The sequence below is a fragment of the Cryptomeria japonica genome, chromosome 2 (genome assembly GCF_030272615.1).
Source record: "Cryptomeria japonica chromosome 2, Sugi_1.0, whole genome shotgun sequence".
NCBI lineage: Eukaryota > Viridiplantae > Streptophyta > Pinopsida > Cupressales > Cupressaceae > Cryptomeria > Cryptomeria japonica.
In genome coordinates this window covers 297806655-297821940 of record NC_081406.1, presented here as the reverse complement: position 1 = coordinate 297821940, position 15286 = coordinate 297806655, and the positions used below count along the sequence as shown (strand labels likewise).

The window sequence follows — 15286 nt, the reverse complement described above, 5'->3', positions numbered from 1 at the left end:
CCCTCTCTCTATATTAAGTTATCAATCCCTCTCTCCATCTCTTCCCATCTTCTCTCTCTCTCCTCTACCTATCTCTATCCCTTATTCTCCCTCCATCTCTCTATCTCCCCCCAACTCTCCCACTCTGGCTCTCCCTATCCCCCCCCTCTCTCTCTCTCTACCACTCTCTACCTTTCTCTTATCACATATCTCTCTTTATCTATTTATCTTCTCATATAGTTATCTCTTCCTCTCTATCTCCCCCTTTATCAATATCATTTTTTCTATATATACTTCTCTCTATTTGTCTCTACCTCTCTCTCTCTCTCACACACACACACACACACACATCCTCCATATCCATCTTCACTCATATCTCTATCTCCTTCCCCCCATCTCTCTCCCTCTTTATATCCCTATATCTCCCTCTCTGCTTATTACAAACATAGCATGAACCTATTGGTAATGGATCCTTGTTATCTTCCCTATTCAAAGGTTTTTTTAATCATGTTTGGATACTTGTAAGTGAGATGCATAATTGTTTCAAAGCTATCACTTCTTCATTAAGACCTCTATTGCACGAACACCATTATTTACTAAACAATCTACTAAATAAACTCATGTATTGCACAAATGTATGCAAAAATAAACTACAAATTTTCATAACTTTACACACCTCTTTGTCATACCCATTGCACACAAGGTGAGATTACTAATTAGCATTTAAATATTTCTTCTTATTTAAATCATGTCGTAAACATTTGAATAGAATGGAGAGACAACTTCTATAAAAAAAGCCAAATGTACCATTGACCAAATTCTGATTTTCAATTTAATTATTAAATAGAGGAAAAATACATCCAATAGTACATTTTGATACTCGGATAGACAAGCATGTGCAGATTAGAATTTAGTACGAACCGTACCCCAATAAATGTAGGCGAGAGGGTTCAGACGCAACGGTTTCATATTTTGATGAAGAGGAAAATCTGCGATTGTTTTTGAACCTCGGGACTGGCCACCGGGAAAAAAAATCGTTTTATTTGCCATGTCGAGAGGTTTTCCGCCCATTTGCTCGCAATAGCATCTTCCTAGATTCATCGACAATGCAGGCCAACTCCATGCTAAAGGCGTCGATTTGATTGCCTGTGTTTTTGTCAATGATGCCTTTGTACTTAAAGTGTGGTCGGAGTCTGTCGGGGGTGGCGGAGATAAATTGCTTGTGCTTTCCGATGAAAAGCGGCATTTCACGGATTCCATGCTAGTGGTCGTCGGTTTAAGCAATAAGCCTGTTAGTTTGGAACGCAGTCGCGTAGCTTTTCGCTGCTTGCGGAGGACGACATTGCGAAAGTTCTTCATTTGGAGGAAGGTGGTTCCTATACTATCAGCGGCACAGATGATATACTTAAAACCTTCTGAAATGATTCTGATAATTGTTGAGCTACTGCTGTGATAAGTTAGGGTTTGAAGGATTTGAGATATCCAAGGTTAGAGTTTTCAAATCGCAAGGAGCAAGGCTAGGTTTTTATGGGTTTATGATCACAAAACCCAACCATTAGCGTAATGCTTTGAAGGGTTTTTCATTTCAAGGCCAACGATTGGCATTATTGTTTTAATTAGAAGCTCAAAGACGCCAGTTTTAAGGCTTTACTGGTTTAAACAAAATCCTTTGGGTTTCAAGGGTGACCGGGGTTGCTCGAGGAATTACCCTGGTAAGCTGCATTGGAGTTTATTGTTCGTCAATTTAATGTTTGATTTACTCATCTTTTTTATGTTTTACAATTTTGAGCTTTTTAGATTAAGAAGTGAATTGCATTCTTCATTTCACTTACTCTGAAATGAGGGTTTCGTTTCTTGGGACAATGCTGTAAGTGTTTAACAGAGGATTAGAAGACATCAACATTTTATGTTTCACATGTCTATGATTGCATGTGTTATAATTTGTGTCGGAAGTGCTAGAGTTCTCTAGGATTTAATAATTGCTAAAACTGACAAGTCAAAGTGGAGCATTTTATTAAATGAGCTTAATCAATTTAGTTTTGTTGAGAGGTTTGTCAATGCTTCATCGGTGGCTTCTTTTAAATGCCTTCAGCGAGCACGCCTCTTTTCATTTTTCATCACATCTGTGCTTTCCAAAAAAACCTCTTTTATGATTTTTCAAAACTCTCCATCAAACTTAGAACAGAAACCTCTGTTTGTTCGTGGATATCTTATTTGTAACTTTGGAACCAAGGACGAAGATAAACAAATGCTCTGTTTTTATTCAAAGTTGGGAATGGAAGAAAGTTGTGATTATTGATCACCAAAAATTGGTCAATAGAGGATTATTGATTTTTATTGAATTATGACCAGAGATAAGTGAGCCTAGCTGGGTAGCCTAGGAGGAACCAAGGTACTCTCCCTAGAACCTATACTAACATGCATGAACCCAGAATGTGCTCAGATCCATAGCCAAGAATGTGAACATTGAGAATTTGATGACGCTGTGGTTTAGACTGTGAAACTGCTGTATACGAGGGGTGCGTGATACCTTCATCGCTATAAAGAGTAAAAAAAGCTGTAGTTAACCTGATAATTTTAGGAGTCCCCCATTTAGCTGCTTGTGATACTCCGTCAAAGATAAAAGGACCACCCCTAGGTTGGAGAATAGAGAAAGGAGGCCAGGCAATCGCAAGTCTTAGTAAAAGCAGTAATATCCCTAAAATAATATATAAAAATTAGCTACAAAAACAGTAAAAGATGTTACAGCCATAGTTAGCATTCCATTTATATGGCATTGACATGACAAATTGAAAATGTAAATTATATAATATAATAATAATGTAATATAAATGATATAAATATAATATTCATAACAATAATATTAAAATATAAAAAATATAAACTTATACTAATACAATTTTTATACGATAATATAATAAAATATAATACAATAACTGAATTAATCATATAAATAATATTTTAATGGTATGAAATAATAAAATATAATATAAATAAATTTTAATATAATATTAATAATATATATTAAAATCATATTAATATTATATAGGCAATAATAATATAAGTATAATAATGATATAATGTAAATAATAATATTAAAATATAAATAATAATAATATAATATAAATTATAATAATATAGTATAAATAATAATAATAAAATATAAATAATAATATAACATATTTATTGATAATAAAATATAAATAAATAGTAATATAAATGATAATAAAATATAAATATATAATAATATAATACAAATATAATAATGAATAATAATAATATAAATATGATGTAATCTAATATATAATATAAATAAGATTAATATAATATAAATAATATTATATTAATTTCAATACTATTAACTAAAATCGATTGAGGAGGTTAGTCCAACTTCAAAAAAACAAATTGTAATATTTCTAGATACTTGATTCGTATAATTCCCAATTCATATTGCAAATATATGATCTATGGGTGTTAATGCTAATGCTTCAATGGTAGCTGTTGAAGGGAGTTGGCAAAAGGCATAAGTAGGAAAAAAAATCTTCATCCTGCAGTGCAGATTCGGCTCCATTGAAACTCATGATACATTTTTTTTTGATCGGTAATTTGGTTATATTTTATTAAAAAAGATTTCCAAAAATAGGGATTAACCTCTGTATCAATTCTTCTGACCACGGACAACACTACTACATTCATTAAACCCTACCCCAAAAGGCGCCTTACTGTGCAATCTACAATCTAAAAACAATGAATTTTCAAACTCCCACCTAGACCATTAAACAATATACAACATTATTAAAATGTGGCTTTACTGCCACCCCTTCTCTATACCGAAAACCATCCAAAACAAAGCCATAAGGCTTTACACCAATTGAACGAACAAAAACAGAAATAGGAACAATTTACAATTTTCTTCTTTTTACTTGGTTTGTTGGTCCAGAAATCTTTTGGTTCAAACTTCATTTTCTTCTCGGCCTCTTTCTTCTTCACCTCCCTTGCCATCCGTTGCTCCATTTTTCACGAACAACCTCCTTCAGCACCCCCACCCCAATCGCGCCTCCTCCATTCGGGTGGCTTTGTCTGCACCATCATTCCATAAGATGAAGGGTTTGTAACCTGACTCTTCCCCACCTTGCATCATTCCCTGTCCAATTTGGCGCCATGTTGATGTGTTTTTTACGCACATACGAACACAGAATAAAATACCAAAGTATTTTACCCTCTTTTGAACAAAATCACCTAAGATGCTAAAGGATTGATCAACTAAAATGATTCCAAGGTTTCTATGGTTAGTTCTTGACATGTGGGTAACTCAATGGCTTGATGTGATAATGCTGTTTTCACTCGGGGACTTACGTAATTGTTCAATATGGGAATTTTTCATGGATTTGGAACAGGTATGTCGATGACTTAAGGTTTTGCAATTCAACTCTTGGTTCTAATTTAACAAATATTTCTAAAAAAAAGGGCAAAAGGAATAGGGTTTAGGAATTCTATTCTAAAGCCTAGAATGCAAGAAAAGGATGATTTATTAATTGAATCCTACTGGGCAAGGTCTCACCATCAAATCGAACAATTCAACACAAGCTCAGTGCAATCATCTAAGGTATATTTCAAAGATGTTCAAATCATTACCATCAAACATAGATACCATTCAAGTTAATGCATAGCAATGGACATATAACAATTGAAGTTAAGTGTGCATAAATTTCAGTTGACCATGAAGGCACACTTACAATTAGCAAGAGGTTAGTGGTATGGATTAGATGGATTCCACACAAATACATTCAACAAATTCCTTCATTCAATCTAAAATACTTGAAAGCAAATTCTAATCTAAAATTCCAATCTAACTTGGAGGCAATGAGAACCTCAAATGCAATGCAACACTTAAACAAAAATCACCATTAAGTCAAACAATGATTTGTATTCAAATCTGTAGCATATACTAACAATTCTCAAGAATCTCTCTCTTACAAATGAGAGGCAATGGGGTTTATATAGAGTCTCAAATGAAATGGATGGCCATGATTCATTTAGAATCGAGGGCCAAGATCATGCCAACAAAGCCCTAAAGTTGCCCTAATTAGGGTTTACATAAAAATGGAGCCACCAACATATGGCTCAATGAAATAATGCCTAATCATCAAATAGGGAATCTTTTAGAAGATTTCGGCCTACATCTCCATCTCTTTCTCTCTCATAGCATATTCCAGGAATCTAGCCAATACAGAATCTAATTTCTCCAGGGAAATGCTAGGCAAAACATCCTATTGCACATCAATCACATCCAATGCATCGGAACAGGCATCTAAAGTGTTCTCCCAGTCTGGCATAAGCTTCTGCAAATTATGGACATGAATCAACAAGGAAACCAAATCATCCATCGGATTCTTCTTCAAAGAATCCAACTGATTGAAGTACATGAACTTCATTTTATCTCTCAATTTTGCTAAGTGTAGACCGTTGGCGTCGCTGACATCCACTCCCAATTACTCTTCAAATGATGTAAGGATCCTTGATTGTATCCCTTGGATTGATCCTTCCGTCTTTGCACAATCCTTGCGCGCATGCTCATAAGTGGATTTTTTCATGGCTAATGAACAATACCAGCCATGGAAATCATATCTGTCTCCATTATGCACAACTCCTTCCCTAATCAATGTGGACATAGGAATCCTTTTCAAAACTTTGAGGTGGGGAATAGTCTTCTCCTGAATAGGCTAGAATTCATCCCAAACTCCCTCTAAATATTGTATCCTGAATATAAGCGCCGTTGTCCTATCAAATGCCTGGACAAACTGAGTAAGGAAATCATCCGCCTGCCTTTTCACATCTTCAATCCATTTTCCCAATTCTGAGAGTGTAGCCCTCACTGCCTCATAATTAGTATGAAGTCCACGATCAACTGCAATAGGGGAAACAAAGGTGGGATTATCACAATTTATCCCTACGATATATTCTCTAAGTTTGATATTCTCTTCTTTATACTTTTCTTTCTCTTCAATCTCCCTATCCACCCTTGCATTGATCACCTGAACTGTATCATCGAGTTCCTGGAACTCTTGCTCTTTTGTAGTATGACCTAGGGCAATTGAAGTGATCTGGATATCCATAGAAGTCACATCACCAATAGGGACAACCACCTGTGCAATCCGCATTCTAGTCTCATCTCTAGCTATGTGCGAAAGTATCTCAGCCCTCCTAGGCTCTTTTTCCTGATTGCTCCTAGCTAGGTAGTCATCAATATCATCAATGGGCCACACCTTTATCATCTTCTTACTTTTCTCCGTGCTTTTCATTAGCCAATTGGGAATAGCAGTCATCTCCATCCTGTCATCAAGACACATCTCTCGATCAAGTTCCTTCAATGCCGAGATAACATCATCATCATCATCATCATCATCATCATCATTCCCTTTGTCCTTAGTTGAATCATACACATTCTTTCCCAAGCTAACCTCCAAAAGGACAGTGAGAGACCTCAGCTGATCATCATCTTCATTAGGCGGTGCGGATGTGGCTGTGGCATGCAACTCCTAAGTATTATTTGGTAATATCACTGTGTTGGAACATTGTTCAAATTCCTTGTTTGGTTCTGGCATATCAATCTCCTTGATTGATGAGAGACTGAGAGGAGACAAAGGAATAATAGGCTTTTGCTTCTTCTTCTTCTTTACTTCTTCAATCTTCTTCCCCTTAGCTTTGGTTTCCACAGGTTTATTTTTCCTTTGCTTTGGAGCTTGACTCTCTTCATTTGCATGAATTCTTACATCACTAATTGTCCTATGATCATCTTTGGAAGAAGAATCTTCCCGTTTCATCTTCTCATATGTGAAGATAATACCCATATCTACTAATTTGTTCATTTGTTTGTCTACCCATCCTTTGGAGAAACTTATGACTTCTCTCATCATTTCATTCAAATCTGTCACTTTTGGCTCTGACCAACTAGGCAATAGGATAGACCTCTTCATTTCATTTTCATATTGTGGATGAGTATGATCCTTATCATCCAATACTTGATTAGGAATGAGAAAGAGTTCACATTTTCTCATGAAATCTACGGACATCATGGACCACATTCTTCTCTTTACTGCTTGCTTGTCCATCAGATTGGCCCAATAATCTTCAATGTTTATTTTGTGTATGAATCTATCTCCCTTGATCCCTCCAACTCTCTTATGTGGATCAAATCTTTCTCTTTTCCTGTATGTCCCAAGGTGATAAAATGCAATCTCCCCAATCGCCGTACTAGTTGCAGCAACGGATTGACACACTTCCAATGTTTTTCCTACGGAAATAGGAAAAGTCATCCCTGTCCTATGCTTGTCCTTTTGGATGAAATCATATTTTAGAAGTTGTCTCACCACTCCATTAGGATCATTCCGTTAGTAAGGTTTGGATTGAAATCCTTGAATCCTTAGGTATGTGAAAGTGGGAAACTGTATGTACCATGATCCATATTGTTCAATTAATTCTGTTGCCTCCTTGGACAACCTATTGTGGATTCTGCCTTGCAACATCCTTGTAATATACATGGTGAATGCATCATTCACCCTCCTGTAATCTTCAACTCTATACATGCTCAACTGTGGATAGCATTCATAGCTTCTGTTTGCCCTTTTCCATTCCTGACTTCACCTCTGCATTTCAATCTTTTGTATGTGACAAATCGTGCAAGTATATACACAAGGTAAGAAGTCATGACGAATGACTTGGATCCCTCCACATTTCTCAACTGAAAATCCAGATTGTCACTGATGATTTTTGACCCATTGTTCACCGTTCCTTTCAGACAATCCTGGATAAAATAAAACATCCATCCATCATATAATGCACGTTGTGGCATCCCCGTCACTTGGTTCAATAGGAATACCAAATCGCTACATTCCTCCTTTAAATCTGTGCACATGAGTGTCTTGGGTGCTTTGGAATGATGAGGTCTAGGCTCGATCATCCACTCTTTGTTTACAATGGTCTTGCATGCATCCACCTTCGATTTATACTTCGCCTCATACTCATCCTTTGTCCTATCCTTCATGTCTGCACTATGTGGGATTCCAAACACTTAGGCAATAGTGTCCTCAGCAAGGTAGGCAATAGTCACACCTTTGGGAGTTTTGATCATTCGGGAGAGAGGATCGTAATGCCTTCCGCATTCTAGGATCAACTTGCTGCACTGTATGGATTGTGGAAATCCAATGGCATGATAGATACCACTCCTCTTGATATTCACATAGGTAGGAGAGGGAATTTGGTTCCTTGTTCTGTACATCCTTTGCCACATTTGGTCCATGTTCAGGAAATGCATGTTTGTGTCGGTGATCTCCTTCCATTTGGATGACAATTTAGATTCCAGATAGAATCCCTCTTGGACCATCTTCAATTGCTCCTTTCGAACTCCAATTTCGGATTTTGACATTGTACCTTTACGAAGTTGGAAGTCAATAACTTTGGAAAATTTATTGTGATAGCTATTTTCAGAATTAGATAAGTTCTGATTTCTAATTTATTTGGACACTTTGTAGGAATGGAAATCAAGAATTTTATCCACATTATTAATAAATTCTGAAAATAGAACATTAATTGATAAGAATTTTGTCAAAACACTCGTAAAACCTCTAGAAATCATCATTTTCAGACTTAACTAAGTTTGAAGACATTTGCATACGCAGAAAATTTATCAAAAATCAAGGTCATAGGAGTATACCAAATCTGGAAATGTCTCAGGAAAGGTGTGAAAAGTCTGATTTTCACTCTAAAAAATGTCGGAAGACACCCTTCCGAGCTGCCAATAAGTCTGACGACAACCTGCAACACCTAAAATCAATCACTTAAACAATGTTGCAGCCATGTAGAATGCAAATGTATGATGGAAACAATCTTCCCAAAGTCAAAACAATTAAATACAGGTAAGAATGGAGGGCTGGTAAAAGAAAATTAGTCTGAAGACAAGTCTGAAAGACGGAGTTTCAGACTTACCAGCACTATAAACATTGATGATAAACCCAGAAAATGACCACAAAATGTCATCAAAAAGCTCTCCGAATGAAATCGCCCAACTAAGAAGGTGGCTGGAAATGAAATTCAATCTGAGGACAGCCTGCAACAATGGTGTTTCAGACCTGCAACAGCGATTGGCAACCTCTGAAAATGCGCTAAAGACTCCTCAAAACATTCCTTAACCAAAATCGCCTTAGTGTGGAATCGCTGGTAGATGAAAAATGTCTGAAAATCGTGTTTACAGCCAGCAATGGAGGTCAAGTAGCACCCAGCGATGGTGAAGTATGCAGGTCCAAACACAACACAGCCAACACTTAGCAATGGCGTCCCCCAAACACAAGCATTTTACTCCAAAAATGGGGAAAATCTTCAGTCTAACCAAGATCGCCCAACTCCCACGGTGGCGCCAAACTTGAAAAGCTCTAAATCGCCAACAATGGTGGCTAAATCAGCCACTCAAATTGCTGTAACCTCCGTCTTCAATGGGGCGCCAAGGTTGAACTAGGCAAGATCACCCTTCAACTTGCAATTCGAGCTCTTCAAATGGTGTCCAATGGACACTTGATAAAAATTGCCCAGCTGAAACCAATAAATCGCCTTCCATCTGCCACTTAGCAATCACCATCCAAAAAGATAATGATATTATAATGCTGGCCAACCTCCTTTTAAACCTGTTCTCTCACTGAGTTTTCACCATACAAGCAATGTGGGATAAAAAACTTTGCTTTATACTCTGGCTGGGAAAAATCGATTTGCTTCTAGAATGTGTTAAATGATTAAATGGTCATTGCAAATCATTAATTAATTTTATTGATTTTTAAATAATTGTTAATCATTGCAAAAACAATAAAATTTGGGGCTCATTCATTTAAAATTTTCAAAAATTTAACCAACCTTGACCCCTGGGGGAAAATCGCCCCACTTTTGGATTAAAAAAGCCAAATGAAACTTATTATTATTATTAAAATTGCCCTTTGGGGAAAATCACCCCACTTTGGGATAAAAATCCCAATCAAAATTTATCATATTTGCACAAAAATGTCTCCAAGGGAAAATCGCCATCCATCTGGAGTCAAAATCCAATTCATTTTCATCACTTAAGTCTCAAAAATCACTTTGGGGGAAAATCGACCCCTATCTAGATAGTCATCTAGATCGAAATTTCATCAAATCGCCACTTGGGGAAATTCGCCCTTCATTAGGAACAGTTATCTGCATAAAAATCCTCAACATTCGATCATTAACTGCCCTGGTGGAAAATCGATTTGCATTAGGAACATGAATTTCAAAGTCATCTGTACTCTAGGGGAAAAACATGGGTCATCAGGAGGAATTCCCAACACAATCAAATTTTACCCTCCCTGGTGGAAAATCGCCGATTAGGAATATGAATGGGGGAAAAAAGGGGTCCATTGGACGTCTTGTGGAAATTCACATCCCATCAGGATTTCGAGTGGGGTAAAATCACGGGTCATCGGAAATGTGGGGGGAAAAGCACCTCCCATCAGGAATTTTGACGTTTAGACCCTTAAAACATGGATTTTCATTAGGAATTTAACGATTTAACCACTCAAAATTATCTAGACACTTCAAATTTTCAATAAAACGCATCAGGACTTAGGTAAATTCACCAAAATTTGAGTGAGACAAAGGGAATTTCATCGGGATAGAGTGCGAATTTAACTTAAATTGCCTCCTAGGAGCGAGAAAACCTCTAAAGGGCCTTAAAAATCTTAGACACCTAAATACCACCGACTTGAATGTTTAAAACACGTCTACGCTCAAAAGGTCTACACTTAGACAAAATTAAGATCATATAAATTCTCAACCTTCACGCACTTGATCCTATGCAAAACTTTCGAAACCCTAATGACAATTAGGCATGACCACATCTCCAAAACTTGAGACTCGGACACTAAAAGCTCAAAGTTGCTAGCCACGCTGCCAAAACCCTAAACTACAGGACGCGGAAAGTAGGAAGAGGGGGTCCCCGTTTGCAATGGGGCGTTGTGTGAAAAGATCACAACACGCCACAACCCTTTACCATCCACAAAACATCCTCCTTGGAACCGAGTTCCAACCCCCATGCAACCAACATAGAGATAATGTCTATATTGGTTCTGTAGTGGAATTCCGATTTCATGTAATCATCTCCAAACAACACGTCCAAAATTTGAAGAAAAATGGGGTCTTTGAATTTCAACAACCCTAAAAGCCTTTTCTTAGATACTTTGCCAAAAACAGGCAAGTTGCTGTTTCGATGAGTGGAGCGAAAAATGGCCTCCATTCTAGCACCTTCCCTACACCCCCAAAATCATCTTTAGTCGTTTTCGCAACATCTTAGCTTGCAGAATAAAAATGACCGCATACTTTTTTGGTTTAATATTAACACCTACACCCCTTTTCAAATCAGCAATAAAGAATCATAAAAACTTCCTCTTTTGGTGGTGCATGACTCACACGGGATCCAACTCAACACCTTGATAATCTTCCCACACCACTTCATCACGCACCTCTTCAAATGATATAGCTGTTTTGGAATGTACGTCGACTATACTATTTCCTTCCCTTAGAACATGAGAAACTCGAAAAGATTGGAAGGTTGCTAATTCCAATTTAATCATTTTAATAATCTTGTTAATTTTCCATGATAAAGCCTCTCCTTTATTAATTGAATTAACTATAATTAGGGAGCCACCTTCCAAATGCAAACACGGTGTTGACAACTGTCATGCCGTCCTCACACCCACAATGCCGCTTGCGTCTCTGCTTCGTTGTTTGTGCCATCCAACAATCTCTTTGCTCAAATAGCCAGGTATCTCCTAGCCAATCCCGTGCAACAAAACCCGCACTAGATGGCCCCTGATTGCCCCTCGAAGCCCCATCAAAATTCACTTTATCCAACCCTCCTCAGGGCTTTGTCACTCCAATCTTCCCGCTTTTTCACTACTCCCCTTGTTCCTTTCTGGATCAACCCCGTAGAGCCTATTAATGGGCCATGATATGTTTTTAATCTAAAAAATCTTGGTGAAAATGTATTTTTAAAATATATTTTGATAAAAAAATCTAGCCCATTTTAATTTTAGGGCGAACTATAACAATTTGTTTTGGTTTTTCTATAATTTGCTGGATTTCGAATTTCATGCATAAAATGCAGCGAACCCTCTCACGTAGCTCTTTTCATTACTGATTTCTTCTGTGTAGATAAGTTTAGTGCAAAATGCATTTTTGTTGTTTAGGTAATGTCGTCCAAAAAAAGCAAAAATGGTTAGTGTTTTTATATTTCATCAAGTGACATTTCCATATATCTTTTTGTCTATTACTACAGTTATTGTTTGACATTTTTTTTTTTCATGCTAGATCTATTGTTTATGTAAATTTAGAGTGAAATTTATTTGTGTCATCTAGGTAAATATAGAGTGAACTGTATTTTTGTCATTTAGTTAAATTTGGTCCAAAGCAATAAAAATGGTTACAGTTTTACACTGCATCTCCTGTGGGTTCAGAAAATACTGTTGTTCAATGCAGAGACATTTCTCCATATCATTTTATTTTTTAGCATTGCTACGCTTATTATTTGCCATTAGTAGTTGTGTTAGAATTTGTATACTCTTTTCTTTACTAATATCTTCTGTTTAGGTGAATATAGCATGACCTTTATTGAAGTTGTGGTTTATAAATTTTTTTGTATCTGCAATAGAGAATATTAAGGTCTCTGGGTCTCTGTATTGGTGTCTGAATTGCAGTTGTAGTTTTTTTAACATTTATCCAATAGCCATCTTAAGGGTTATTACGTTCTTTAGGATTCTAGTATTGTCATTTCAGCAAATGATTAGGGTTTTATTGAGTTTTTTAAGCTTCAGTTTGATTTTGTAACATTGGGGTTTACTTTTAGTACTATATTAAGGTCTGTTGGGTTCTACTATACTGATTTAAATTTGAGGACTCGGGAATTTTGGAATAGTGTTTTCATATTTAATGTTTCTGCAATAGGCACTTTATTTTTAAGGAAAAATTAGGATTTTAGTGGTTCTTTTATTGCCACTTTCAATGAAGGATGAGAGTCTTATTGTTCGCTCGAAATATTTTAAGGAACTTTTTATTATATCAGTTTTAGTAGGTTTCTTCTACAGTCATTTTGACTTATACTGATAACATACTTAAAATTTTCATTTAAACTGTTCTGCAGTTACCATTTTATTCTGTTATTATTTGTTTTAGGCTCTAGTAAAGTTTGAACTTTTGTATGGTACTATAATGTTGTGATTTGCTTTGGGTTTTGGTTTGATTTTATAGGATTACGTGTAGTGCTGTATAGACCTGGGAAAAAGTTTATTTGATTATTGACAGAATGTGGATATTTTTGGGGATGGCACATGTGTCTCCAGGTTTTCTGTGGCAATAAAATGCTAGTAGAAGTTCTACTGTATCGGCTTTAGTTCTAGTAGGGATTACATTTTGATTAAAAGTTGAAGTCTGGTTTATGCATTATAATTTATGTCTTTTATGTTTTTGTAAGAGCTGTAATAAGTTAAGATGAATAATTTGAAAAATCTTTTAGGGCTCCTTCAGAGCCATTACAAAGGAGTAGGCTTTTTTCTGGTACTAAATTTTGGTGTTTGCTTGGGGTGTTTCTTTGAGCTTATGCTTGTTTTGCCGGATTAAGGTACAAAGCCTTGTCAATTCCTCTTCTGTTAATTTTTGACGCTAGGTGAGGTTAACAAAATTCACTATTCCTTGCCTTGGTTTTCTGTGGTGGTCGAACATGTAGGCACTTGCATGGGTCTTAAATTAGTATTTAGTAATTTAATTAAGCTTGGCATTAATAAGTGGGAGATGAAGGATATTGCATGGACACGAAGTACTGGGAATGGGATAGATGCTTGGATGGGTGTATTATGGCAGAATATTAGTAAGAGAAAGATGCAGGTAATGCTATTTTATTGGCAATCAGTTTGGTTTTGAATCTGGACTATCATCCAACCCCATGAATTGAGAATATGATTTGTAATGTTTAGTTGGCAATTTAGCAGATCGTCATTTCATCATCTGGTTTAAGCAAAATTTTGGCTGTAGTTTCAGAGTCAACTATTACTAATTAGCCAAGCTATTGCTAAGTTTTGTTGTTTGGAGCCATGTTTACTACTTTTTCTTCAGCTCGTTGAGTTGTTCTCATGTCTGAGTTGCATTACTGTGCTTTACATGCATCAAAATGAAGATAATGATCTTACTAAATAAGAGAATGCCTCAAGGTGGATGGTATGATTCTATGACAGATCTTTCATATTTAGTAGATGCTTTATGTTGAAATTTGAGTGGATTTGTCCAGGAGTGAGATCTGATTTTTTATAAAATTCTGAATAAGTTTCTATTATATAAGCTGACTTTATCTAATTTTCTTGACATTCACCAGTATTTGAGTTGTGATACTGAGGGTGGTTGCTTTTGGATATGAAAATACGTAGTTTCTTTTCTATTAGGTTATACTTTGTTTTTTTGTAAGCTGAATTCATTTAAATTTCTGGTATTTGACTTGTATTTTAGTCATATTACCATTTGTGATTGCTTTTGGATTTGCAAATACTTGTTTTCTTTTCTATTAGGTTATGCAATTCGACATTACTGACATAATCTGTCCACATAATTATTGTGCTTTATTTGAATTCTAGGTGAGAAACATGTCAGGAACTCATGCTATGGAGTTGCTGCGGTCCTATTTATCAAGAGTTAGGATTCCAGAAGCTTCTAATCGCATATACAAGGAAGAATGTTGTGTATCTTTTGACACTCCGGTTAGTTATGTGACCGGCATTGTTTTCATTTTTGTGATTGTTATATGTCCTTGCCGATTCCTTGTAATATATTGAAATAATAATTGGTTGTTTTTGATGAACAGAAGTCAGAGGGAGGACTTTTTGTTGACCTCAGTTCATTTCTTGCATTTGGGAAGGAGGCAGTATATTGGAATTATAGGAAGACTGGAAATCCAGTTTACTTGCATATCAAGACAAGAAAAAAACCTGTTAGTGAAGATAGACCCCACAAGAAGCCTACACTACTGGCAATAGGTATGTTATGCAAATTCCCCTCTCTATGTATATGCGAATTTTTAAAATCTTGAAAATGCTGAGCTTGTGCACAATTATAGAAATGATTTTGTTTATTTTCCAAGTTTGTGCATCCCCTTTAGCAATGGCATCAACCACTATTTTTGAGGTCTAGATCAAAGTTCCTAGACTCGGACTCGGCTCAAAGTTCCAGATGAGGTCTAGATCAAAGTTCCTAGACTCGGACTCGGCAA

At 36.2% G+C, this 15286-nt stretch overlaps 1 protein-coding gene across 2 annotated transcripts in view; it reads left to right on the top strand.

The window, feature by feature from the left end:
- The first annotated feature begins 890 nt into the window (after nucleotides 1-890).
- Nucleotides 891-15286, top strand: part of LOC131044391 (ubiquitin carboxyl-terminal hydrolase 14) — a 125232-nt gene continuing 110836 nt past the window's right edge. Inside the window, exons 1-3 of one of the 2 annotated variants that reach the window (XM_057977711.2) lie at nucleotides 891-1691; nucleotides 14655-14777; nucleotides 14882-15053. In XM_057977711.2, coding sequence (XP_057833694.2) covers nucleotides 14664-14777; nucleotides 14882-15053 — 286 coding nt within the window. In that variant the 5' untranslated portion in view covers nucleotides 891-1691; nucleotides 14655-14663. The remainder of the gene's footprint in view (nucleotides 1692-14654; nucleotides 14778-14881; nucleotides 15054-15286) is intronic. The other variant, XM_057977710.2, reaches the window with a different exon arrangement.